The sequence below is a fragment of the Falco cherrug genome, chromosome 5, assembly GCF_023634085.1.
Source record: "Falco cherrug isolate bFalChe1 chromosome 5, bFalChe1.pri, whole genome shotgun sequence".
In the NCBI taxonomy this organism is placed as follows: Eukaryota; Metazoa; Chordata; class Aves; order Falconiformes; family Falconidae; genus Falco; species Falco cherrug.
In genome coordinates this window covers 15,445,131-15,472,899 of record NC_073701.1, presented here as the reverse complement: position 1 = coordinate 15,472,899, position 27,769 = coordinate 15,445,131, and the positions used below count along the sequence as shown (strand labels likewise).

Here is a 27,769-nt window from a genome sequence, read left to right as displayed (position 1 = left end):
GCAGCACTGCCTAGTGGAGATGACACTTGTGTCAGATGAGCGTGTTGGGCCTTGGTGTGGCTAATCTGCTCTCTAAGGACAAATGAGTTGATCTCCTTGTGCCTAGGTTTCTCCTTCTACCAGGTAAGTAGAGTAGTGCTGATCTGCTTTATGAAATGCTCAAAGGACCATGGGTAAAAGGTGTAATATAGCATGACGATTTTGGCTGTTTATGCAAAGAAAAAGTGCACTGGGAGTCACCCCAGCCGCAGACTAGCAAGCAGTCATGCCATGCAGTACCATGGAGGAATGAGCGTGTCTTTCTAACGCTTTCTGGTATTTAAGGAATTGCAGGGTTGCATGTTTCCTGCATTTGTATTTCTGTTTATTTTAGTCTCCAGCAGGGACCAAGCACATAGACAATTAAGTTCCGGATACGACTGTGGTTTCGTTTTTAAGCCAGTATCGCGCGGCACAACTTCCCCCTTGCATACTCGGGGTGCGTCGTGCTGCATGGGAGGCTGCAGCTTTGGCGCAGGACGCGCCGAGCCTGGGGGTCCGTCCCCTCTCCCCACAAATTTCATCGCACCTGCTGTGAGAAGGTCTTGGAAGAGCTTTCGGAAAATTGCTGAAGGAGAGAATAGTAAGTTTGGGAAAAGGGACTCTTTTGGGTGCTTTTTAATGCGTGGTTTTTTGTTTGTTTTTTTTTTTTTTTAACTGTAAGACTTTCTGTGTTCCTGTGGATTGTTCTTGCTACGATGGCACCTCTTCTGATGCTAATGAGCAAAAATGGTGCTTGAAAGGTCTGGTACTAAACAAGGAAGTAAAAGGAAGTTTTAAATTGGGCACGCAGTCCATATTCTCTTTCTATTTATTTATTTATTTATTTAATTCTGGTTTTCCAAAGGCAGAACTATCACTATTAACATCAACATTCCCAGTTGGGTTTCGTTCCCTCATTTGTGTGATCTATTTAGTCAACTGCGCCTAGGAAGTGTGCTTGAGCTAATGCGGAGTAGAGCTTTTGTCTTTTCAAACAGGAAATAAACAGTTGAAACAATTCGGTAACATTGGTAAGTACCTTGTGTATAGTCTACAGCTAGTTTGTATGCCGGAGACCACTGGTGGCTCGTTAATGCTTTTTATCATACATCAGGGATTTGTGGGAGCCAGACTGTGTGAAGACTCGTGGAGGAAAAGTGAGCTGATCTGACCCAACTAGGGAATTTGCTCTTTTATTGATAGCTGTAGCTTTGCAACATTGTGCAATAGTCTACCTCTCGACCTAAGAAGTCTTAACTTCTTGGCTGCCTCAGCAGGTGGCGCAGGAGAAAAAAATGCCTCTTGACTTCAAAACACACAAGCCTGTACATCTATGATGTTCTCAGGGACTGAAGGACCAAATTATGCCATTTCATTTGAATAGTCAATAATTAAACCTCAATTTTATTTAGAAATGTCATCGCAAAATGAATCAGTATTCAAGCAGTTGTCTCCTACAATGATCTCTTCTCCAAGTACTGATCTGTGCTGGAGGCTGGAAAAACCGGCATGTCAGTCACAGCTCCGAATAGCAAATTTGAACGATGGATGCAGAGGCTGGTTGCAGCAAATGTGGAAGTTTGTGTGTGAGAACAGAGTCTTGCACCCCTTCCTATTTCTTGTTAAACAGCTAACCCCAGGAAGGTGTCCAAACCAAGTCATGTTCCATTTTATGTTGTTTCTGCAGTAGTTTATTCTTTGAAAGGCTGCTGTCTAGGACCAAGCCTCACAGAAATGCAGCTTGCGACATGAGGGACTGCTCACGAATGCTAATGATTAGTATAAAAAGCAATGAGTCTATTAATTGTCAAGGAACTGCGGTTCTCAGGCTCTGAAATGGGAAATGGGAAATTTCTCTGTGGGAAATCGGTGTCAATAAGTGTGATGTGAAACACATGAGGGGGGAAAAAACAATGCTAGCTCTGCAGATGAATGATGGGCTCAGAGTGATGTGTTGCTATTTAGAAATAAGATCTCAGGGATATAATAGGTAGTTCCGTTAGTGTCAGCTCGGCATGTGGTGGCGATCAAAATAGCAAACAGCAATAGGGAGTAGGGGGAGAGGAATGGAGAACAACATTGTGAATGCTGCAGTGCTCCTCTCTAAATCTGGGCAGGTCTGGTTCCCAGCACTTCAACAAGCTGTGATATGCTGGAGAGAGTTCAGAAAATGGCAACCAGGATGCTCGAAGGTACTGTGGAGTGGTTTCCCTGTGAAGGGCAACTAAGATGTAGGCTGTACTTGCTCAGTTTTGGAAAGAGATGACTGTTGAGGGTGTAGGATGGTAATACAGTAGTAACATGGAGTAGTAACACGGTGACATGAAGAATGTGAATCAGTTGGTTCTCTTTGCACTGTGCGTAGTGGGGAGCTTCAGGGGAAGCTGGCAGGTGGCAGGTCAGAGCAGGCAGCAGGAGGTGGTGCTTCAGGCAAGGGGAAGCCATGCTCCTCACCTCCTCTTGAGTGGTGGGAGGTACACATATTCAAGAGGTGAAGGGGAAGTAAATGTGTTGATAGCTTCTAATTAAACAGGACGCTGGTTTTGATTTAGGAAGGCTGATTTGTAAGCTGTTGAAATGTTTCAGGGAAGTACCTGTATATGCTTGCTCCATTGTTTTTTTTTTTTTTTTTTTTTTTTTGGAGGGGTTGGTTTGGGTTTGGTTTGGTTCTTTTTTCCCTGTAATCTTCTGCTTTTTGGGTGCTGTATGGGACTGGATACTAGGCAAGCTCGTCTTACCCTGTATAGCAATTTTAACACTCTAGGACACAGGACTGAAGCTTTAGAGGATATGAACTTATACTATTGCAAATTCTTAATTTCAGGCTTTTTCTTACAGGCTTCCAAATGTTAGAAAGTGGCTTCTGATGTTTGGGTTCCTTGGCCGGAGATCAAGCATGCAGCAGGCAGTACATTACTTTGATGTGTAAGCAGTCGAAGGAAGTAAGAGATACACAAGTTGAGTATTGCAGCAAGGCTGAGTTAGTGTAAGTTGTGGTGTACGCAGATGACTACAGAAGACTTCTGAGCAGGACATCCCAAGGAATAACAGCTATAACAGCTGTCAGAAACCTACTTTGAAAGTCAGTTGTCCTTAGGTTGCTCTGTATTAAACTTTCCTCTCTCTGTTAATTTCATTTTGGGAGTCTTATCTCCGTTCAGTTGTTCCTTAGGCACTAAATGACTCAATTTCTCCTACCTTATTTTACCGAGCATCTTTTTAGAGACAGAATTCAGTTTTGCAGCCACCATAATTAAACTAATTCTCTTGTGACCCTTTCCCCTAGTGGCTTGCTGGGATTTTTGTACCTAATTCATTTTACCAGACTGATGTGCAAAAGCATCCAGTAGCTATTTTCTACCAATATTCTTGGCTTGACAAAATCTGTGTTAAAATATGTGTTCGTAATGCACTTTGACTGGAGCCTTTAATAAATATGTGAGAGCGAGCTTGCAGAGCTGCACCATGCTGTTTGGTGTGTATAAAGCTATTAAGGAGAGGAAAATGTCACTTTGGAGGTCTTCCGTGGGCAGTGTGCAACAGTGTTTGCAGCAACTGCCTCGCTCCACTGTACTTACAGGGCTGGGTCATCATAGCATCTCACTTCAGGCACCTGCGGAGCAGCTGAGGCTGTCTCTTTGGTAGCAGAATGGAGGTGGTAACTGAAAAATGCAAGCCAGGGCTAGATCCTTGTTTAAATACTGTGGATTGTTCTTTAAAGGTGCCATGTCCACTCATTACACAGGGAACCTTGAGAGACAAGGCTCCTAGTATGGGTGTCTTGGGTAGGGAGCAGGAGCCCTCTCCTGTGTGAACCCTTAACACGGGGCATCTCCTTGGTTTCTGTTAGAAGAAGCCTCCCCTCTCCTTCAGCGACCCTGCAGCACTGAGCTTCAGAGAGAAGGGAGAGCATTTTCCATCCACTAACGGGCAGCACTCCCAATTAGAGAGCAGAGCAGCAGGCTGTTGTGCCAGGTATCCTGCGCTCAGCAGCAGCTGGGGTTTGATGATTCAGAGGAGTGTAAAAAGTCTTCCTGGTCATTATATTGTCGTCTTTGCTCTGGCTTTTTTATATTTTAGGACTGTTGGGAAAGATGAGATCTCTTACTCATGCTAGTACAGATATTACTGTGACACAAACCATATGCTGCCATGATTGTCCAGGGCTCAGAGCCATGATCCTTCCATAGTTCCCTTCACCTCTGCAGCCAACAATTTTATTTGTACAGTTGCAGTATATAACTCTGATTTCTTGCACTTAAATCATTATACGTTTGGTTTAATAAAGAGCCATCTTACTACTTGCATGGCTGGATGGCCAGGCCCAAAGGGTTGTGGTGAATGGAGTTAAATCAGTTGGTGGCTGGTCACAGGTGGTGTTCCCCAGGGCTCAGTACTGGGGCCAGTTCTGTTTGATATCTTTATCGATGATCTGGATGAGAGGGTCTGTCAAACACAAAAAGGAAGCCCACAGAGGGTGGACATGAGGGCAGGTGGCCTGGGGGGCATACAGAGAAATTGTCTGAGCAGCTAGGGATCAGGTTAGCAAAGCTAAAGCCCTGACAGAATTAAATCTGGCCAGGGATGTCAGGGGCAACAAGAAAAGCTTCCATAGTTGCATCGGTGATAAAAGGAGGAGGGGCAAAAATGTCAGCCCTCTCCAGAAGGAAATGGGAGACCTGGTTACCCAGGATATGGAGAATGCTGAGGTATACTACAATTTTTTTTTGCTTTGGCCTTCACTGCAAGTGCTCCAGCCACAAATCCCAAGTTGTAGAAAATGAAGACAGAGACTGGGAAAACGAAGGACTGCCCACTGTAGGGAAAGATCAGGTTCAGGAACATCTAAGGAACCTGAAGGTGCACAAGTCCACAGGACCTGGTGGGATGCATCTGTGGGTCCTGAGAGAACTGGCACATGAAGTGACTAAGTCACTATCCATCATATTTGAGAAGTTGTGGCAGTCAGGTGAAATTCCCACTGATTGGAAAAGGGGAAACATGACCCCCATTTTTAAAAAGAGGAATTAAGACAGACCCAGGGAACTACAGGCCAGTCGCGATTCTGTGATCGAGTGCACTCTTGGTAAGTTGCAGATGACACCAAGTTGGACAGGAGTGTAGATCTGCTTGAGGGTAGGAAGGCTTTACAGAGGGATCTGGATAGGCTGGTTTATGGGTCAAGGACAACTCTACGCGATTCAACAAGGCCAAGTGCTGGGTCCTGCCCTTGGGTCATTACAACCCCACGCAGCGCTGCTACAGGCTTGGGGAAGAGTGGCTGCAAAGCTGCCTAGTGGAAAATGACCTGGGGGTGCTGGTTAACAGCCAGCTGAACATGAGCCAGCTGTGTGCCCAGGTGGCCAAGAAGGCCAACAGCATCCTGGCTTGTATCTGGAACAGCATGGCCAGCAGGACAAGGGGGTGATTGTCTTCCTGTACTGGGCACTGGTGCAGCTGCACCTCAAATCCTGTGTTCAGTTCTGGGCCCCTCACTGTAGGAAGGACACTGAGATGCTGGAGCGTGTCCACAGACTGGCAGTGAAGGTGGCGAAGGGTCTGGAGCACCAGGCTTACAAGGAGCAGCTGAGGGAATTGGGGCTGTTTAGTCTGGGGAAAAGGAGACTCAGGGGGGGACCTTATTGCTCTCTACAACTACCTGAAAGGAGGTTGTGGTAAGGTGGGAGTCAGTACCTTATCCCAAGTAACAAGTGATAGGACGAGAGGAAATGGCCTCTAGTTGTGTCAGGGGAGGTTTAGATTGGGTATTAGGAAAAAAAATCTTCACAGAAAAGGTCATCAAGTGTTGGAACAGGATGCCCAGGGAAATGGTTGAGTCACCATCCCTGGAGGTATTTAAAAGATGAGTAGATGTGGTGCTTAGGGACATGGTTTAGTGGTGGACTTGGCCATGTTATGTTTGCAGTTGGACTTGATGATCTTTAAGGTCTTTTCCAACCTAAATGATTCTATGATTCTTTAGTACAGTTTGTAAAAGAATGTATTCAGATTCTACTATCTGTAACTTTTTTATTGAGTTTTAGTCTTTGCCAGGCTAAAGCATCCTAATTATTTGAGTCTTGTGGACTTGACTGAAAAACCTGTACGTGAACTTTTAAGATTGCAAAAGCAAGCACTTTAAATATTTCCTACCATGTAGGCTGCCTGTAGAGCCTGGCTCTATCTCTTGTGTTCTCTGTGTAGGCAGCATGGCACAGCCTTACACACCCATGGTTAGAAAATCAGACTCATCTCTGCTTGCACTGTGGTTTGAGTTATGGCTTCTAGAAGATTGGGGGGATACCATTGCCTCTTATTCATAGATGATAGCTGGTGATAGAAATGAACTTCAGCTGGATGTGTGGTAGGACCATGTGTATGGATGGCTATGCAGCCTCGCCACCCAGCTCTGATAACCCCATTCCTTTCTCTGACTTCTGCTGTCCTCCAACACAACTCCTAGCTGCTTTGGAAAATCTTGCCCATAGTTTTGTGTTTGTTGACAAGGTATTTTCACTGCTGTATTGGTATTGTGATTCTGCTTTCATTTGAGGACATCTAGGTTGGGAAAGAAAGTCATTCTCCAATCTGTGTTTAAAATAAAGAAATCTTCAAGAAGCCATGCAACTTAATCTAACGTGAGATGGGATTATCTACCCAGAATCATGACATTGTTTCCCCTAAGCTATACCAGCAATAAAAGAAACTCCTTATATTTATAAGCTTGTCTCAGTAATTTAACTGCTGTATTCTGGATTTAATACTACTTAAGTAATGGTCATTTTTGTAGCAGATACCCATTGGTAGTTAGAAACTGAAAGCTTTTTCATTTCAGTTGAAATAGGATTTTACTAATCTAATTCAGATGGAATTAGATGGAATTAAGGCAAATTTTAGTACTTCAGGGCTTCTTTCTTATATTTTGATGATTAACAGAAAAAAAAAAGGAAAGTTCTTTTAAATTACTTTTTCTTTACACAGATTTAAATACATTTTCAGATTTTTTCAAAAAAGCAATCTACCAGTCATGAAATCGTAACTGAAAAAAAATCCCTTGGGTTTGTTTTTTTCTTAGCACTGATTTTGATCTTTACATGCTGTTATTCATGTTCCTTTTCCCCCCATATTTTTTACCAGTTTACCAGGAGCGAGAAAAGGCAATGGATCCAGCCTCTTTAAATGTGCTTACACAGCCTGCTGCGCTTAATCAGTTCCTAGCTGAGAATGCCATTGCTCAAGGTATGTACTTTATGAACCAGAACAGAAAAAGGTCCAAAGAATGACCTGAAAAACCAAGCAGAAAATGTGCAGTACAAATGAATTGTGTATTTTTTTTTCAGCAGAAGTCCCGTGGTTTTATCAGCAGCGACTAAACTCTGTGTGTGTAATTTGGCTGCTGACTCTCTAGAGGCAGATAATGAAGAAACAACGCAAATTCTAGCTGGTTCTTTAACTGAAATTTAAATTTCACTTAAGGACATGGTTTAGTGGTAGACTTGGCAGCGTTAGGTTAACAGTTAAGCTCAATGATCTTAAAGGTCTTTTCCAGCTGACCACATTTGTTTTCTTATTTCCAGAACTGTCCACCTAGATCTTACTGATTTGAATTACATAGAAGCATAATTTCCAACAGTAGCATTAATAGCGTGATATACCATTTTCTTGCTCATAAGGAATCAGCTAAAATAAAAAATGATAATGTTTCTACATATGGCAATATGATATTGGGTAATATTAAACTGATGGCAGACTTTACAGCAAACTTGTATTATCCACATCGTATCTGATAATTGTAATGAATCTTGTTTGCTTCCTTTCATAGGCGAGAAGAAGAAACTCATAAAACCGACCTCAAGCCACAATACTAAATTGGAAGAATTAAAACTGGTACCATTTCTTTTACTGTATTGTTTAACCCTCACCTCAAGCTGTTTTAACCTGTTGTGATAATGTTCATCCCTGTAAATTACCCAGCTCTTTGGCCCCAGTTCCCCACTGTCTAGGGGTGGGATGAGCTCTGCTTTTGGCATGTGGGCTCCACACAAGTAAACCAGAGCTTTTGCTTAAGCATGGTGCTAGGATGGCTGGGGCCACACAGGACCCAGGTTCAAATGCCTGCATCACCCAAGGGTGGTCACTGCTGTGTGTAAAGTGGAGCGTAGGTTTAAACACTACTATGATACCTCTCCTAACTTGGGACATGTGGATGAGCCATGCCAGAAGTACCCAGCTGTCACAGCACTCTCAAAATTATTAAGCTGGAACAAGGTCTTTTACCATCTCGTATCAACATACTCTTCGTGCCCGTCCCTCTGCTGCCTTCTAGTCTCACCTCATCCAGGGCCCGCTCCCTCTTCTCTTGCTTCTTCCTCTCTCTCTCTTCCTTGGCTGCTCCCTCTTCGCTGGCTGCCCAGCCCCCTAACAGAACCAGCCACAGCTGCACCTTATCTACATTGCCAACACCCCCAAGCCAGCCCACAGCTGTGTTATCAATGTTAATTAACCCAGCTTCATTCCTCTACACCCAGTTGCTACTTCATTGTAATGATGGTGTAATAGCAATTGGAAGTCAGCTGGAATGATCATGACTGAAAGCAAACCCACATCAGCATTTGCTGTGACTAAAAACGTGTGTTTGGGTACGTGCAGGTTTGCTGCCCTGATCCCATGCTAACAAGTTTTGGGATTGCCGAGCTGATCATCAATGGTCTTCTGGTCTTGTCTTCTACCTCCAGTGGTAGCTGGCTCAGCTGTGATGCAGCCCGAGGGGGATAGCACAGAGCAGAGGGAAAAGGGATGAAAGGTACACCAGTCACCAAGAATTTGGGGAAAAGCTTTTAAGTATGGTACAAGGTTTTTGTATAGTACATCATCTGCTTGAGGTAGCTGTGAATGATGAATCCTATTTCATGGGAAAGTACTTTATTTCTAAGTAATTTTGAAAATCTTCCCTGTGCATTCAGTCACTGCGTTTCTGTAATGGCACAGCTCAGGGGAAGGCTAGCATACTGAAATTTCCTGGAAGAAAAGTGGCATGTCTCTTATAAGACCAGCACTTCTTGCATTATGGAGATACTAAAACTCTTATAAATATTATAAAAGCCAGCTTAGGCTTCGTGCTGATGGGTGTGTTATATGGCATTCATAAATCCAGAAATACGCATGTTTCTAGTTACGTTTTCTTAAAGTTTTTAGCACATTTGATCTAAAAGACTTAATTTTTCACAATGTTTTTATACAAAAGAGAAAATTTGAAAGGTGGTGCTGCAAAATGCAATTATATTGTCTACAGAGACACTGAATTTGTTCTTTCTGTGCTGCCAAAAATGAAGAGCTTTCCTGTTTATGGAGAATTCTGTGAGCTTCAGTGCTCAATCCATTTTCCATCAGAGACTCCTGAAAAAATGTTCTTCTTTGGATGAGGAGGAGGTGGAAAGCAGGTCCCAGGGGAGGCAATCCTCTGGGTGCCCATTGACGGCACCGATTGCCACCTTAATCTAAACAGTTCATGGCTCCTCTAGAGAAGAGACTGGGATGGAGCCAGGGACAAAGAGGTATCTTTAAGGGAAGCAAAGAAACTCGCTTGGGAGAAAGACTGTGTTCCACTACATTTTCATTTTGAGGTGGCTTTAGGAAAATAAGAAATGTGAAATGGCTCACCGTAGTTACTATAAATATTGAATTGCTTGTAAGATAGAAGATGGTTACATTTGGAAGCCGGTAGCAAGCTTCTTGAAGTATTCCTTTTCTCCTTTCCCTGTTTACTCATTTTTAGACACAGCGCTCTGCTCAACAACTGGACTGAAAGCAGAGTTGTGTACCCTGTAGGCTGTGGATGTGGCTGTTTAGAGCTGAGATAGCAAACAAGGGATCTCATAGCTCTGTACTCAGCAGTGCTTTGCCTTTTCTGACTTCCATCTAGTTGTACTGTGATGTTTGGGGTACCGTTCTGTCTCTCTCACACCTAAAGCTTCGCCAGTTCTTCACATGCAAGCATTAGCTGAGGAGCACAGCTTTCTGCTCCAGAAAATTCTTGTTACTTCTTAGCTGAGGAAGTATATTGCAAACACTTTGACAGCTTCTCAGTTCATGCAAGTCCTGGCACCAGGCACTTCTGTCTCTTGTGCAGTTTCAAGCATCTCAGAGATAACCTTTTTTTTCCATACTGCTTTTTACATTTCTGTTAATGTTGGCTAACTTACAGGGATCTGCTACGAATTTTCTCCTCTGTTTACAGAAAGTGAGAAGGATATTATGCATAAAACAAACTCCAGACACTCGCTTGTGTAGCAATAATAGCAATACAAGCAATACCCATCCCTCTTTCAAGAGGTTCTTGCTAACAGCCAGTGGGGGCTACTGGTTTTCAGTTCTGCTTCAGCAGGTCATCTTCCCTTTCTGTCAACAGATGTGGATAAAGCACATGGTTGGGGAAGCGCTGAAGAGCTCCTTTGGCCTCAGGAGCGTGGTGTTCAAGAAAGGGGTGCAGGACCAAGGGATGTAACTGGGAATGTGGTTCCTTTCCAGTTGTAGCCGAGCCCATGGCTTCCTGAGCAGCTTGCCCTTGCAAAGGCAGGAAGAATATTGGAAAGGACAATGGGAAGACTGCCACATAAGAAAGCAAAATAAACAAAATGCCCTTTTTTTTTTTTACCAAAAAAGAAGGTTTTTGGAGATAGATTAGTACAAATTTACAGAATGAAAAAGAAAACAAAAATATGAGAGAAAGAGGGGGAGTGCTAGTAACATGGATGATTGAGAGACAACCAACAGAATGAGTGAAGCCTCTTTTCTTACAAACCATTTCTGACTACTGTATTTGTGTGAATTTTGTGATGTCTAATGAAGGCAGGGATTGGGGAGTGTACTCTGCAGGCTTTTCCCTGATGGAAGCAGGAATAAGATCTGTCTCCATCTGTATAACTATTTCTAGAAAATTCATAGGAATATAACTTGTAAGATGTCTATCTCACTTGAAAATTAGGGAGAACTAACTGATGCTTAACTTCCCTTTAAAAAAGAACCAAAAAGCACAAAGGAAGTGGAGGTTGAAAGCAAACAAAGATGTGAAATAAGGGACTAAAGAGAAAGGTGAAATAGAACATAGCACTGAGTCCTCTGCTGTCTAAACAGCAATAATGTAATTGCCAGCTGCTTTTTCCTCCACAGTTACTGATTGACTGGATTAACACAACCCTGAAAGAGGAACACATAGTAGTTAAAAGTCTGGAAGAGGATCTGTATGACGGGCTGGTACTTCATCATCTTTTGGGTAAGCTACTGCTTGGAGTTTAGCTTGCAAACACATCATGGAGAAACTTCCAGATCAGAGAATAAACCCCACAAATCGCAATAGCAGTGATCTGCTGGAGTCTTGTTTCTCACTAAGGGAGAAAGCACTACATTGTGTACTATCTGTGAAAACAGCAATTCTGAACAACAAATGCCTGATGATCTGCTATTGTTTTCATATAATTATATTTCTTCTAAGAAAGTCTTTTTACCTGCTAGTTAACATAATAATAAGGTAACTTTGAAGTGTGAAATTACAGTGCCTTTGAAAGTAAGGAGTGCTTCATAAGGCAGGAGCACAAAGGTGACTTGTGATGCTACCAGAAACATTGAATGGAATCAGCACTATCATTTATATGTTTTCCTGCTTTAAAAAAAAATAAATGTTCTAGGTCTAAAGCACTGGGCTGAAACTGACGAAAGTCTAAGAGGCTCTCTAGGCAACAACATGCTTGCATAAAGATACGACCTCTTGGAACAGCCTGTTAGTCTATTTCTATTTCTCCATCTCTCCTGTCCCTGCTTCACTTTTTTTCCCCTTTCTCACTCTCTCTGGGGACGTCTTTCAAATCATATCTCCTTTTCACCAAGGCTGAGGCCAGTAGCATGAACAGGATCGGCTTATTTTCGTAGTTTACATCCCTGAGCAATGAGCTGGCATTTCTTCTATATATGTGAGTTGATACTACCTTTGTACACTACCTACATGAAAGATTCACTCACTGGATTCCTGTAGCTTCCACTAGGAAAAGTAGGAGTGTGGAGTGCTAGGGTTGGGGGATGCTGCTGCAAGGAATGACTTTTTTTCCTCTCCCCTTTTCAGAGCTTCACTCATTTTACTGAGGCTTTCGGAGAGCACAGGATTTTAACAGGGCATACAGCTGTGGGATGTGGGCCTGTGGAAGCTGTTAAGTGTTACTGAACATTTAAAACAAGACTTTGTGTGCTTTGCTGTCATTTTATATTTCTGGTTTATTTTTCCTGTGGTGATGTTAAAATACATCTTTCTTCTTCCTATGGACTCTCTGTCAAAGAAAACCTAGGATCTCTCAAGCTGGATGTTGACAAGATCGCGTTAACAGAAAAAAAACAGCGACAGAAACTCTCTGTGATTCTGGAAGCTGTGGCTAAGTGTTTGCAACTGGAAGAAAGTCAGCTGAAATGGAGTGTGGAATGTAGGTGCAGAAGTGAAATTGGAGAAAACTGTCCATCACAGAGCCTCCTCTGCTATAAGGCGGTTATGAGGCAAAGGGGTACCAGAACAGTAATTAAGCAACCTGTTTTCAATTACTAGTTGGATCAAAAGTGAGACGGGAATATCTGACCCTGACTGAGTCATGCAAGCTGCATCCTTTAAGTTGTATGGCTTGTGGACCACTTAAAAACCCTCAGTGTCCATGTGTATGTCTCACAAATAGGACTTTTAAGGTGCGGTATTGCTGAATTGTGATATTATATAAACCCCAATCTGATGTCCCACCTGTATTATGGTCCTCCATAACTTTGGAATCCTCTGCATAGGGAGAATTTATGATATGAGTGAGGTTTACTCAGTTTTGCACACTAAACATTGGTTTTTTTTCTTTACATGGAATAGCTATCTTGACAAAGGACTTACTGAGCACACTGCATCTTCTGGTTGCAATGGCAAAGCACTTCAAACCCAGCCTGGCCATGCCTCCAAATGTTCAAGTGGAAACAATCACCATTGAGGTAATTATAGTTTCAGTATTTGTTACAGTAGATCTTAAAGAGCTTTGATGAGACTAATTTGCTTAGAATTCAGGAGAAATGTGTGTGCAGCTGTGAAGGAGATTCAAGTATTTTCTATGAACTGTGCCTTTTAATTTCTGAGTTTGCTGAACTAGACTACCATGTTGTTCTCAGTTCAGGGTAGGAAAGGGCAGAACCACTATGCTGTTTTTTCTCCTTGATCAAAAAAAAGGAATGGTCCGAAGTCTGTAAAGAGGACAAAGAAGAAATTCTGCTGTCACTGTCTTTAAGTGTTTTGAAATAGAAGCCTGTACTCATAAACCATGATACTGGCTTAATGCTGAGGGTTTATTTCTTTAGGGGAAGGGAGTTTTTACCCCCTTCCATTGAGGTCACGTTTTGGTATTTTGCTCTACAAGCCGATGCTTTCCTCCTCTGTTTTGTTTCTTACAGTCAACTATGGGACTTTAGGAGAACATCAAATATCATGCAGCTTGGGATATAATTGCAAAAATTAGTACCACCGTGTTACAGTTTTAACAGAGGGTTTGCAGTGCAGTGGTGTTGGGGGCCCAGCACGCGGTCTGTATGGCATTATCTAGTGCTCTTCCCTCTTTGGAGGATCATAACTGGAACTGAAACAAAGCGTGCCCTCGAGCTATGTGTGCCACTTTAGGAGGTTTAAGCGTCCCCCAGAAGCTTCTTCTGAAGCTTCAAAGGTAGCTGCTGGGTTCTGCAAAGGTAGCAGTTGTGGCCCCATCCCAGCTGGGCACTTCAGCAGGGGAGTGTTCCCTCTGGTATCTAAGGGGAGCCCAGCCTGTGCATTGGACTTGTCACTGATCAGACCCACGCTCTGAGGGAAGCAGCCCTCCATCTGGTGCCTTACGGGGCCGCCCTGCCTCAGGTGCACAGAAATTGGGAGTGATTATCTGTGAAATTGCAGCATCAGAAAGGAAGGGCTGTTAACCCTGGGAGGGAGAGGAGGAGCAAGAGGGGTAATGGGTTATGGTAGTGAGCTGGTTCCCTGGAGGAGGAATCAATGCCTCTGGTGGCAACGGTAGTCATTAGGTCAAAAGTGAGGAGAGCCCGCGAAGGCAGTGCTCCGAAGGGGGAAGTGCTGGAGCAGCCCAGGGAGGCCAGGGAAGGCCTAGCCCTCCTGCGACGCATGCCTGCAGGAAGGGCCTGCCGCGGCCCCGGCGGGGCTGGGTGTGCTCCTTGGCCACGAGCTGACCCAAAGGAGTTGAAGTGCGTAAACAGAGGACGTATTTCACTGCCTGAGAGGACAGGGCGGCAAACACCAAGGATGCTCCTGTGCTGACACATTTCCGTGTACCCATGTGAAGCAGCAGGCATGCCCAGCCTCTCCTGCCTCTTCGGGCTGTCAGCTGGGCTGAAGCACTTTTTATTTTGATGCTATGTGGGGTACTAAGATCTGCATAGAGGAAAAAAATAAAAGGACATCAGCAAAGATCCCAATTAGCTTCAGAAATACTAAGAATTGACATCTTAAGTCCTCTGTCGGGGCCAGGGGGCATTCATCAATGGCAGGCCACGGCATGTGGTTGTTATAAGGCAGAGGTGACCACCTCCAGTGCTACAAAACTGAAGTGTCCTTAGTGCAGTGAGGTGCACAAGGAGATTGCTGCCTGCCCAAAGCAGCTTGATGCATCATCAGGAATCCAGGTGAACATGCCAGCCTCCAAACTTCACCAGCTGAGGGACCACGTGCTTCTCCTTTGGCTTCCTCTGACGGGAAGTACCCAGCTTCTGCTGGAAGACTGAAGAGAGCAGAGGGGAGCCACAATCTCTCAAAGTGCCTGTACTAGTTGCACTGGACTTCTTGAATAAATGCCCTCTGGTAGTCATTTAAGGCAGCAAACAGGTCATGAAAGACTTACTAATGCTTATGGGTATTTTTTTTCTGTGTGACAAACCCAAAAATATTTATTGTCCTTTCAACAGAACACCTCCAGAGGATTAAAGACAGCAAATGCGGTGGAATACATCACAGAAAACAAGTAAGAGGGGATATATCTGCTTTTTACACTGTCAATCAGAAAAGAAATATTGTGGGTGTTTCCCCCTTAGAAAAAATAGCTGGTATCATGATGATGACAACAAGTGTAAACCCAGACATGCGTATGCATGCAAACTGTTTCTCTGATTTCTTTTTTTTTCTCTTCAGATTTAGTATTATAGTATAATGCTTTTTATATGAACTTCTCTAAAATAATGTGCATGATTATTTCTGAGGCCTAGTGTTTTTTATTGCCATGAAATATAGTAACAAATATAATAATACAAATCCAGTACCGTAAATTTACCTGTCCCAGACTAAACTGGAAATTTTCTAAAGCCATAGTGGTTTAAATCTACTTTTAATTTGTTGCTATTGTATTATTAAATAAAGAGAAAGGGGGCAGTTGTTTTCTGATTATGCTGTGAAAGAAAGGTTTGAGCAGAGAAAGGGGGCAGTTGTTTTCTGATTATGCTGTGAAAGAAAGGTTTGAGCTTGCTGAGCGTGTGAAGTAGTCATTACTAAAGGAGGTTAGTAGTAGGATACCATTTGTATACTGAGAAAATATGGACATTATTCCAAGAACTAGAAACAGATTTTCCTACTTTATCTTTAATACACTAGAGCATCTTCAAACTCTAATATCATGAGCAGCTTATTGGAAGAGGATATTTTGGATTGCGCTTATAAAATAAATGTTTGTTGGTCTGTGGGCCAATTTAAAATCTCATATACTTCCAAGAGCCTGGGCAAATATACAGAGTACTTAAAAATGTCTGTTGGAGAGTTATTCTGATGGAACGTTAATGGCACTTTGTATTGTCTCCTGCTTTACAAAATAGCTGATGGCCTAGATAAGCTTTGCTTGTGAATAAGATTAGTTCTGCTGAATGCTTTTTCTAATTTTTGCTTTTTATTACAATTCTAGGGAGAGTTTAGAAGTGCAGTCAAGTAAGTACTGGCATTGCCAAGTTCAGTGTTTCACCATTTTGTGCTGTTATACACCACATTCTGAACCATTTTTACCTCATGATAAAATCTGTGTGCTCCCACCAGATTTAATGGTGATTCATGGATTTCTCCTAGTGTTTTTCTCCAAACATTTCCTGTTAATGTCTGTTTGTATCAACATAATATAGTTTGGAAATTGGGTGGCCACTTAGCCCATGGACTACAGGCAGCAGATGGGACATGAGACAAGAAATGAAACAGTGGGTTGATGACCCAACAGAGAAGACCTGGCTAGGGGCAAAGTATGTCTTGGATTTATGCATTGACCTCATTCTTGTTGCTACCAGTTTCAACATAGTTTCCTTTCTGCAGTTTGCAAATGAGGTTTTGAAATCTACTTGCACTCAGTTATGGACGGCAGTGCAGTAAAACCAATGTGTCCAGAGTTTTTGCCCATAGGATTTTTAAGGGCTATGAAATACTTGAGGTGAAAAATGTCCATGTATGCAGAGCCTGGAGAAGGTCTGGGCACTGCTTAGGCTTCCGTGTGAGCTGCTTTTCGCTACTGCAAAGGAGCACATTGCATCCCCAGTGAATCAGGGCAACCATTTTAATTCTCTGCTGTGCCCCTTATGTTAGTGTTTTCATTCTTTGCAGAGGTGCAAACTGTATCATTTAATACATATTTATCATTTATTCCACTGAGTGGTCTCTAATGTGGGCTGAAATTGTGCGGGAGAAAAACCACACCAATAAACAACCAAAATACCCCCCCCTGTAATTAGGTGTTTCTTCCAGTGGGCTGATTCTGCTGGGAAGAGAAATCTGCAAAATGCACTCTGTTTTCGACACAGCTTGCTTAACAAAGAGAGGAGTCCTAAAGCATGGCTTCGGAAGAGGGCTCTCTAGCTTGCAAGACCATTGTCCCTCAGTGATTTTGATGGATTCACCTATTCCCTGACTTTGCTCCTGCAGCAACACCCTAACAGGGAGAATGGAGAAACCTCCCTTCTGGAGTGGAGGCATATTTGTCACTGGCTTTGAGGAGGAATCTTCCTTAAGCAAAGCTGCCTTTGCTTTCCTGCACCACAGAAACTGGTTCTCTATTTAGTTACACTGCTAGAGTGCCCGTCATTTTGAAGGGTGTTTCAAATGCTTCTGTTCATTGCTTGAACCAGAGCAGTCCTGTGGCCAGGTTACTGGGAGGATATGTGTCCTGCTTTTGCTAAACCTGGGCAGAAAATGGACGTGAAGGGTGGGTGTTCACAGGGACTTCAATGAATCTCATTTCCCTGGAAATCTTTAAACTCATGCTAGTTGTCTGGTGGAGTGCTGCTGGCACCAGCTCATGCCTGCCTTTAAACTGGGTGGCAGCACTGGTCATTTTTGAGGTTTGTGAGTTTTCAGAGGAAGGGCAGTGTCTTCAAACCCAATATCTAGTTTGTGTTTGGTTTTTTTTAAAGGAAGGGGGTGGTTTTTCTGCAAATGTGATGTAACTGATGTTTCTGTTGAGGGAGAGCAGTAAAATATACAGCTGCTCTTCTCTGCTTACAGTATTTTAACCTAGAGGTTCAGGGTTAAAAAAACATAACTGAAAAGAGATAAACTGTAGAGATGCAAAACTCAGTCATTGCTCATACTGGTGGCAGCACAAATCTTGAGAACCTCTACAGACTAAAATTATGGACCTGAATGAAGTAAGTTGTTTTCTTGGAGTTAGGTTGAAGGGAAGCCTCTAACCCTGTCTTCTGATAAATACAAAAGCAGGATTTTTCCTTGTCTCCCTACAACTTTCTTCCTCCCTGGCTTATAAGGTGTGAACACCTTTCTCCTTCTGGAGCCACTTTAAACCTCTGATCTGACAGTTAACATTTAATTAGTATTATTTGAATTGTTTTGATACAGAAGATGATGCCTTTGATGAATTATTTAGCCGTGCTCCAGATAAACTGGATGCTGTAAAAAAGGTAATTTACTTCTTTAGTAGACATCAAAATTTGTAAGTTAAAACATAATTCATGATTTCACTGGAAAAAGTTTCTTCTACCCTCTCCTCCTCTTCTGTTTTCTTTAGGTATTTTTGCAATTTGTCAACCAGCATGTTGGAAAATTAGGATTAAATGTGAAAGACATCGAATCTCAGGTAGCCTGCTCTAAGCTACATGTTAACCATGTTTTGTCAGCCGTTTGACTGTTTTCCCTCACCATTAGGATTACTCCTTTTTGTTGTAGTAATTTAAACTTGGCAATGTAACAATTATTTCTAGCTTCAGGTTAAGATACTAGGCTTCAATCTCTGAAGTTTCTGAAGCTAATAAGTAATGAAAAAAATACAGCTTCGTATTCGGTGCTGCCCCTGTAATGCTACAGGGAGTAACTTTCGGAATTTGCCCAACTCTTGTGGATGCTCTTTCTGTCAGTATGGAAATAAAGGTTCTCTGACAATTAAACTGAAAGTCAAGTTGATTACTGGTGCTCAGTGACTTTTAATGGTAGATTTGCTTCACGGTAGGAAGGCCTAATTTTCATTACATTTCAAAGTCCCATCCTCTGAACACTGAGCTTTTTTAAAGTCCATGAAATTGCAAAAGAAGTGCTCATTAGGTACCTCAGGATCAGGTCCCTGGGTGCTGGTGAAGAGAGGCACAACCACACCTCCGCTGTCCTCCTCTGCTGCCTCTGGGGAGGGCAGACAGCAGCTCCTGCAGAGCCGGGGAGCCACAGCATCCTCTCATGCCTCTCTGGGGAGTGAATGAGCGATGGGAAATGAGCTTGGGGCCATCCCTCGTGGCTTTCTCATTCCCTACTTCTGCAGACACGTATGCAGAAATCAGCCCACAGTTCTTGCTTTGCTCTAAGCATTCAAAACCTTGGTGCAGTGGCAGTCCCTGCGATTTATACCATGCAGATGAAAAGTGGAGCTGTGCTGCGGTGCTCTTCTGGGTTTTCCTAGTGGGCAGCTGTGAGAAAGGAAGTTTCGCAAGTGTTCTGTTGTAAATCTCAGGCACTAGGCACAATTTTCTTTTATTTGTAGTTACGCCTCTGTCGCTTGTGGTCATCTGAAGTCTCTCCACATCTGGAATAGTTTGTTTTAATAGCTGTCCTTTTACAGTGTCATATTTTCACTAATATGAACTTGGGAGCCTTATTTAACTAAATATGAAGTTCGCTGTGGAAGAGATTGGCAAGCAGACAGCCTAATGACTCAGTTCCCTCAGAGTACCATTTAGATTCATTTATTGCTAAAATGCCGTTTATTGATGAAATCTACTAAAAGCCAGTGTATAATATATATTCAGATCATTTGTCATCTAGTTTGCAGATGGAGTTATCTTACTTCTGTTAATTGGACAACTGGAGGGTTACTTTCTGAACTTAAGGAATTTTTTCCTGACTCCAGCCAGCACCACGGAGATGGTAGGTTGTTATTTAATTACTTCAGAGCTTGAGACTTGTGTATTTAATGCTTCCATATGTCAGTGAAGAGCTCTGCCTCTTGCTTTAACTGCTGTGGCTGTGTGTGAAGTCCTATGCATGCAGTGTTGCAGGATAGTGGTTTGGGACAGGACAAATGCACACGCTTGGTGCTGTTAAAATACCTTGGAACAGGTTGGTGTCCTCTTCAAAATTAGTTGTCTCATGGGAGGCAAACTATTGTTACTTGCATTTATTTGGCATATACATCCTTCTGAATACAGAGATATTTTGGTGGGGAACTGGGATACGAAGGTGTGGTTGGGAATTGGTATGCTATCTCCTACAAATTTGTCCTGCAAACAACATTTTTACATGGAGGACACCCCTTGCATAGCAGAACTGGATCCCTATAGGTTTCCTTATGCTGTTCTAAAAATATACCTTAATCAAGACATGACCAGAACATTTTGAAGGCTCCCTCTGTGCTTAGGAAGCCCTTGAGAATTTACATCCTTTCCTCTCTCAAGGCTACAGCCCTAAGGCTGTAACCTACCCAGCCAGACTTGCCTGATTCCTTTTTTAACCTGCACCAGGCAGATTTCATCAGTGCTTTAAAAGAAAAAGGTGTCATCAGCTAGAATATAGTGTGTGCTGGGCTGCTGGTGTAAATGCCTCCTCCACAGATCTAGAATGTTCATATATTTTGAGGTATTTGAGATATTTTCAAACTGTCTCTGATGTGGGTGGCGATTTGTCATTTGGGTCACTGAACAGCTCTGAAAATCTTGAAACTCTAGCTGTTTTTCCTGGGTTATATTCAGTCAGGTCTCTGAAGGTGAAATATGTCAGATCCATTTTGCTTCAGAGCTGCCTGAGAAGGGAATCTCTCCTCTGGCGTGGTTTGCATTACAGCTTCCCTGCACAGATGAGGCTTTTGTCTGATTCCCAGCCTCACTGCAGTTATTCTCTCTGGGCAATACTTATTTGTAATGAAAATCCTCAGAGGTCCCATATTAATTAATAAATACCTCTGTGGAGCTTTTCATTAAAACATTTAAAAGCAGAATTAAGACCTAGGTTCAAATTTTGTCAAAAAAGCATTACTGTCAGTTGGTGACTGTTTAAAGTATTAGGAAAATGCAAACTTTTAGAAATCCAAAAATAGGGAAAATCCAGTGTTGAAGGATTGAATCAAACAAAATCAAAGCATTTCCTTGCATGTATTTTTTTCCTTTTCTCCTCCTCCACTCAGTTTTCAAAATTATTTGTTCTGGACCATTGACTTGGAAATACATTTTTAACATTTCCATTAACTTTATTTAGAGGAAATCAATGAATATATTTTTTTTAATTTAAAATTTCATAGAAAACCTTTTCCTTGTTGAATCAGCCCTATTCAAGCCTCACAGATTTCTTTCAAGAAATTAGATACCCCTACATTTCAGGTACAAATCAGAGCTCAGACTTTCTAGTTCTTACTCTGCATGTGCTGGTTGGTCACTGGCCTCAGAGAAGAATATAATGGGTTGGGTACTGGTTCAGTACAATTCTCTGCATCCTAGTGATTTCATTTTAGCAAAGTTACTTCCAGGTACTGGGCTTATTATTGAACAGTTTGCCAAAGTGGTATTTACCATTTGTTTCTGCTCTGATGTTTGTTACAAGATGAAAAGCGGGATGACAATATAACTAAAAATATTGAGCGACCATAGTTCAACTGTCATTTGTACATAAAATATGTCTTTCAATTCCCCTGTGCTTTCTAACTCCCTGTCATTTTAGACATTAATTGGTACAGTAAAGTATGAAAATGTAACCTTTGCTGAGACTTAAAACACATCATTTGTCTTATGAAAATGGTGACAACCACATGCACTGTTCTGATCGGTGCAGTGCATCACCTTTCATTCAAGCTGAAAGCTTGTGGCTCAAAGCTGGTACAGAAAGTTCCTGAATCACAAGGAGGGGAAATTGGGATGGAAGCAGTGATATTGAGGAGGAAATAGAAACAAGAAACAGGGAGGGCAGGAGCCCATTTTAGAGGGATGAGAAGGGTGAGGAAAACAGGAGCAGATATTCAGGAGATGACCCATCTACAGGTGCAAGCAGACAACACTGAGTGGGTAGATTTGTTGCAGGGTTTTTTGGCATTTATTACCCCCCCAAAAAAAACAAACCAAAAAACAAAAAAAAAAACCAAAACCCATGAGGTTTACGAGTGGCTATAAAGAAAGTTCATCTGGGTGCTTGTGTGTATAGGAAGGTGTGTATTTTGGGGCAAAGAATATAATCTCAAAATAGGTCAGGTTGAAATTAGGGATAAACTTTGTGCAGTCAGGAGATGAAGATGATGATGATGATAGAGGGCCTCTGTAGTTTATCAAACCTGTGAACTCTGTAGTTTTGCCAAAACAGGCCCAGAGCTGTAATACCCCAAAACATCCTCACCTCTGTCCAGCCGTAAATCCTAGACAACTGTCCAGCTCTTATGAGTCTGGAAGTGCAGCTGGATGAAACAACTTATTTTTCTAGGTTGCCTTTCTTTGGTAATTATCAGTATTTCTGTCTGAAAATTTATTTTGGAATTTGCATGTTACTGTTCCTTGCAAATCTCATATGCATTACAGAAGGGGAAATGTGCCCCTTTTGCCTGTGCTGGTTCATTAAGGAAACATTTGATTTATTCATTCTGATCAGAAATGTGTAGGTCTGTGTGAGCTTAAGCTCTCCTGGCTGCTGACTGTCAAAGTAAGAAAATAAGCCTGAATCCAAACTGTCAGTCTCTGTTACTTGTAAACCAGAGAAACAGGTGAAACATAAATCTATTGCTTCACTTCAAAGAACATAGCTTTTGCGTGGCTTATGCATGGGGGACTCCTGTGCTTATTGTCAGAAGATAATAGGGAATAGCATGGCAGCAGTTATGATGCGCCTCCCAAAGCATAAATTGCTCGGTGGCCTAAAGAATGTACAAAGAGATGATTTGACATTCATTCAGGTCTTGTTACTTCATTAGAGGAAGGGAGCTGCCTAATTACCAGCCAAGTAAACAACTGCCCTTAAGCTGTTAGAAGCTAGTAATGAGATGTTATATTACTTTTAAAAAATCATTCATGACTACTGCATATGCATGTGATGCTGCTTTTATGTGGGAAAAGGCTAGAAAAAGCAGTGAGGAAAAATGAGAAAATAACCCCCAGCTTTCATTCATAGACGTGTACTTAATTTCTCATGAGTAATATTAAGGATATCATCACTACTGTTACTGTGTATAGACATCTTTCTATCTTAAAACATAAACTTCTAGCTCACAAATATAGCTGACAGGAAGGTTTCCAATCTTTGTAATTCTGAATGAAATATAGAGAACTTTCTCCTTATGTACTTTTTGTTCCATATGTGGTAAGCATATGGGCATTGTTTAAAAAAAAAAAAAAAGAAACAAATTCCATGCATCTATTAGATCCAGTTACGAATCTATTCTATTTTCGCCATGGAAACATCCATTAACATGACTTTCACGTGCAAAGTCTATTTTTAAATAAATGGATTCTTCAGCCCACCTCATGGGATAAGTTTTGTTGGAGATGGATTTTACATCCAGTTATTCATGAAAATTGGTAGAGCACTCCATCAAAACTAAGGAGATGAATATGAGTACGTATTTATGAATCGGTATCTTCAACTACTAGAGAAATACTTTTAAAAATCTCCTGGCCACTGCCCCATTGGGTGGAAAATATTTTCTGCTATATTGATTTCTCTTACTGTCTCATTAACAGCTTCACAATGTTAACCTTGCACTAGACTTGCTGGCAGATGGAGGTCTTCTGAATTTTTCTGTGAACTCTGAAGGTGAGTCATGGCATGCAAACTTGCCTGGAATAGAATTAGAATTGCTTTTATCCTAGCTTAGCAAAAATTAGAGTAATTGAGGAAAGTAGGCTCTTCAGGGTGACACCGAGACATTTCATTAATATGGCTGCCCCATAGGTCCTCATTCGGAATGAATAGTAATAAAGCTGAGAATTGTCTTGAACAATCTTTATGTCTATACTAAAAAGGCTGGATTGTTTTAACTTTAGTAAGTTCATGCTAAACTTAAACTGTTTAGTAAGTCAGTTTAACTGTTTGTTAAAGATTTAATATAGAAGTAGCTCCTAGGAAAATTAGAGCGGCTGAGCTGGAGGGAAAGCTCTTTTCCTTTCTCGTAAGAAGTTTCACTGTGTTAAAACCAAGCTTGTTTCGTGTGGGAAGATACCTTTCAGAATATGTCCTGAAAATCAGAAACACCGGCCACTCTACCACTCTATTCAAACCCAGAAAAGCTGGTGGGTCAGTCTCCTGAATGTGAAATTCATAGCCTTTAAGTTGCTATTCTGCCAAGTTCAGATGTGGAAGCTGAATCTTGATCTCCTACATCCAAGTGAATAATTGCTGAGTTAATGTACATGCATGTTCCTTTCTCTTGCCCCACCACAAAAAAAAAAAAAAAAAAAAAAAAAGTTTCCTTTGAGTGCAATTTTCCAATTTTAAAAAATGCTCCACAGAAAATTTTTTGACCAGCTCCTGGTGGCATGCAGGATGTGGTTACACTAGTGGGTGGTGCTGTTGACTGCTTAACCTGACCTCTTGCTGGGTACATAACCTCACCCCATCATTCCTCTATCAAGCTCAAAAGTTTGTTGTTCAATAAGGCAGTCAAATCTTTATTAAGAATACAAAGCATTATCTCTTCCCGTTAGTTATTTAAGCAAGTAGGCGCATGTGTTTAGTACATAACATCATGGAGAGGGAAAGCTAGAATTTAGGGCTTTCATTGGTTTTCCTTTTTCCACTAATGCTTTGGTAATGTTGGCAGTTTGCATAAAACAGGCATTCACAAATTGCGGGCTTTTTGCCATATTACATAGAGCTAGGAGTTTGGAAAGCTATTTATGTTAACTTTGAAAAGAGTAATCTGCATGAGCTCAGGTCTCCATGCTGAGATCCACCTTTTGTATGAAAGGAGATAAACCCATGCTTTCTTTCCTTCCCTCTGGCTGTTCTGCACTGCCTCAAACACAGAGTTGATCAGCGTAAGAAATATTGGTGCCAGCATCCGCAGTTCCTTTAGCTTCACTGGGAAAATCTTCAGCTAGTGATTGAATTTAATATGATTTAGGGGTACTTAGTACGGTTACACTATTTAGAGCGTTTAAGGATCTCATTTACTAGTGTTTCATTATTAGTCTTTTTCTCAGTGATTTACAGCACTGTAAGAACAGTAAAACCCTCTCAATCAGTTACCCGTTACCCTCTTCCATTACAATTATTAAAAATACAAGAGGAATTTGTTTAGCCAAGAACACAGAAGCTGAAAAGTAATTGGAAAAAAGAAAACAGTCAATGGCAGCCAAGTGTGATGGAAATGTTATAACCAAAAAAAAAAAAAAAAGCGTCAGGTAATTCCCATCATGATTCCTGCCACAGAAGAATCATAACAAACCTAAAGCTTTAAAGTCCTATTGAATTGTCTACTCTGTTCTCTGCTAGTGAAGAATTATTTCTTACTCTGCATTTTTTATCCTGTCTTCCAGCAAGATAGTGCGTGAAAGTACCTTTTCCTTAAGTTAATTTAATGAATAAATACTTTTTCTAGCTCTGTAGTTGCTGTTTTGCTTCTTGTAACAAATAGATTGTCTAAGTTTACATTATAATTGGGGAAAGGTGGAAGATTATCTTTGGCAGTTGCAGTCTCTTTCTATTCCAGGGATTGCTAATACTTCCCATCTGGTTTTGTTGTTTCTGGTTTGTGTATCCACAGATATTGTGAATGGAGATGTGAAGACTACAATGCGGATTCTGTATTGCTTGTATTCCAAATACAAGACCAAAGAAACATGAAGAGCAAGGCCAAGAGCTTTGGCGGGGTTTTTTGTTGGTTTTGGTTTTGGGTTTTTTTTTTCTCCTACCATGTCATGGTCTGATTTTTGGATTCCCAGCTCTATTTGCTACTGTTTATGTGCTTGCACTTGTGTTTGACACTTGCTGTATTAACATTGTATATGCAAGCATGTACTCATGCAATGTTTCACATATACAGACTGAGTCACTGTAAGTATGTGTCTGGAGGTGAATTGGGAAGCTGTTATTGCAACCTCCCCGCTTTCCTACTTCTAAGTCACTCTGAAAACCAGAGTGGTGAAAGACCCACCTTGGCATCTCTGGGGAGATGGCATTCAAAACCTTCTTTAGACAGGCAGCCAGCTGTCGTCAGACAAAAGGATATGGATTGGACACCAAATGAATAGGCAGCACAAATGAAATCTGAACACATCAAGTGCATGATAAAATTTTCACCATCTGCCTGCTCGAATATGGAAAAGGGACTCAGAACGACATGCTGGCATGAGACTGCAGTGGCAGAGGGATCTCCGGCACAGCTGTAGAAAGATGCCCTTATTCCTTGCTAAGCTAATGCCAAACTGTGGTCAGCTCCAGCCTGTTGCAGCACTAATGTGATGTCAGACTGGTGGGAATGCTAATTCCTGTGTCAGCTGTGTTGTAGGAATGACTAACATGAGTGCTTTCTCTCCGATAGGAGGTGGTTAGATACTGGCTTCCTCTGCAGCTGGTAGAAGCAGAGCCCATCGTGAACGGGAGTAGTGAAGCTCTCGCCTTCTGCTACTTCTGACAACATACTTGTGCTGTGGGGACTCTCAAACTCCTCTGACACTCTCCTAGCTGGATTAGTCAGTCCAGCGACTGTCCCCAGGCATCCCAGCAGCTCCCTCTGGATGCAGTGAGGCTAGCTGCTCTCTGTGTTACCTGTCACCCTTGGTCTTTCTCAGTGGTTTTAAGTCAGAACTCCTTCAAGCCCTCAGTCTACTCCCTTAACCTTAAAATTATGTCATGTTTGTGTTGCATAAAGCTTGAGATCTAATTAAAAAAAAAAGAGAGGTTTTGATGATATTTTGCCTTCCATTTAAACTGATTTAATTTCCTGTCGTTGGAGACTCTGACATTTGATCTCTGATCTGATCCTCCATCTGTGTGTTTACGGAAAACCAAAGCTCGCCTAGTGCAAGTGCTGACATTTACAGATGAGAATTTGTTGTGTCTACCTCTGGATCACGCAGCCTAAGAAAGGTCCTTAGATAGCAATGCCGATAAGTCTTCAAGTCCTGCCTTTGAAAATGGTAATATAGCACAGCTGCTGGAGGAAAGAGGTCTGCAAACTGCCCTGAGCCTAATCCTTTTTGCACGAATAATTACCTCGTTATGTTTTTACAGAGAAAAATCCAATGTGTGGTGCCAATGAGCTACAAGAAAATCAGCTGCTTCCCTAGCAGATGTTAGTTATGTGTGCTGTTTTGAATGATTTAAGCAGAGAATACTTGTTTTCTCACATGCAAGTCTCCGTAGGTATCTTGCTTTGTTCCTTAATGGGCTTCTAACAGTTGACTGGGAGACTTGAGAAATTTGTTCTTGCTTCACAGATCCTGGCTGCTGTTGCTGTAACATGGCAAGTGGATGGTAGAATAAATAGTTATTGAGCAGGTAAAACTGGGATGTGGCTTGTGGAGAGCAGGGACGCGGGGCAGGAGGGCGTTTGGTGGTGATATGGTAGCACCGTGGCCTTTTCCACCTAGGAAGCCAACCTGAATCTCTTCCCCCATGCTGGGACCAGAAGTCACTTCCAGTGTGTGACTTTAGGTATAACCCAGAAGCTATGAAAGACTCAGTGGTGGGGGATTAGCTGGTGCTGTCCTGGGTAGATGGTTATTACTGCTCAAGGAAATGCTTGGTTTTTTCTCTGCGTGTTCTGAGTTTTGTGGCCCACTCCTCTGGCATAAGTAAACCCAGCATTTGCACTTATGCAGATCCCTGGCAGGGGAAGTGGTGTTCTTGATAGTTAGTAAAAGAAAGGGTTATATTCCCTTCCCAGCACCAGCTTGCCTACTAAACTTGTTCTGAACAAGTCATTCTTTTGAAAACATACAGGGGGGAAAAATGACAGCTAATGTGCTTGAATCAAAAATATAGTGAGACCAAACATGAATGTTTTAATCTGTTTTTTTATGCTACAAGCCAATTTATAACATGTTTGATGTCACTAAACACTCTGATAAAGAGCCTGTGTTTGATTCCTAAAACATGATACAGAATTTTACTAATCCATCATACAGGCACCCACTCCATAAGTTGGTGTAGAATATACAAGTGCACTATTTACATTTGAGATGTAGTCACAGACTTGGCATAGTTTTAATAATAAATATAAAATGACAGAGCTAAAAAGAATATTCCAACAGTATGGAACTGGAGAAAAAAAGATACATTTATATTACTTTTCTCATATGTTACTTTTGCCTT

At 41.8% G+C, this 27,769-nt stretch overlaps 1 protein-coding gene across 4 annotated transcripts; it reads left to right on the top strand.

Moving 5' to 3' along the window:
• Positions 1-26,365, top strand: PARVG (parvin gamma). 4 transcript variants are annotated; one of them, XM_014287032.3, is made up of 14 exons: positions 9-123; positions 374-622; positions 7,159-7,260; positions 7,844-7,908; positions 11,173-11,293; positions 12,348-12,488; positions 12,911-13,026; positions 14,989-15,044; positions 15,972-15,994; positions 17,900-17,961; positions 18,069-18,137; positions 19,310-19,411; positions 23,194-23,266; positions 25,218-26,365. In XM_014287032.3, the coding sequence occupies exons 2-14, from the start codon at positions 493-495 to the stop codon at positions 25,295-25,297; spliced, it is 1,140 nt and encodes a 379-aa protein (XP_014142507.2). In that variant the 5' UTR covers positions 9-123; positions 374-492; the 3' UTR covers positions 25,298-26,365. The 4 variants fall into 4 exon arrangements, with proteins under 4 accessions (XP_027653277.2, XP_014142507.2, XP_055567290.1 ...); XM_027797476.2 differs by lacking the exon at positions 374-622 and having other exon boundaries at positions 1-123; XM_005433700.4 differs by lacking the exon at positions 9-123 and having other exon boundaries at positions 388-622; positions 11,191-11,293.
• The last annotated feature ends 1,404 nt before the right edge of the window (positions 26,366-27,769 follow it).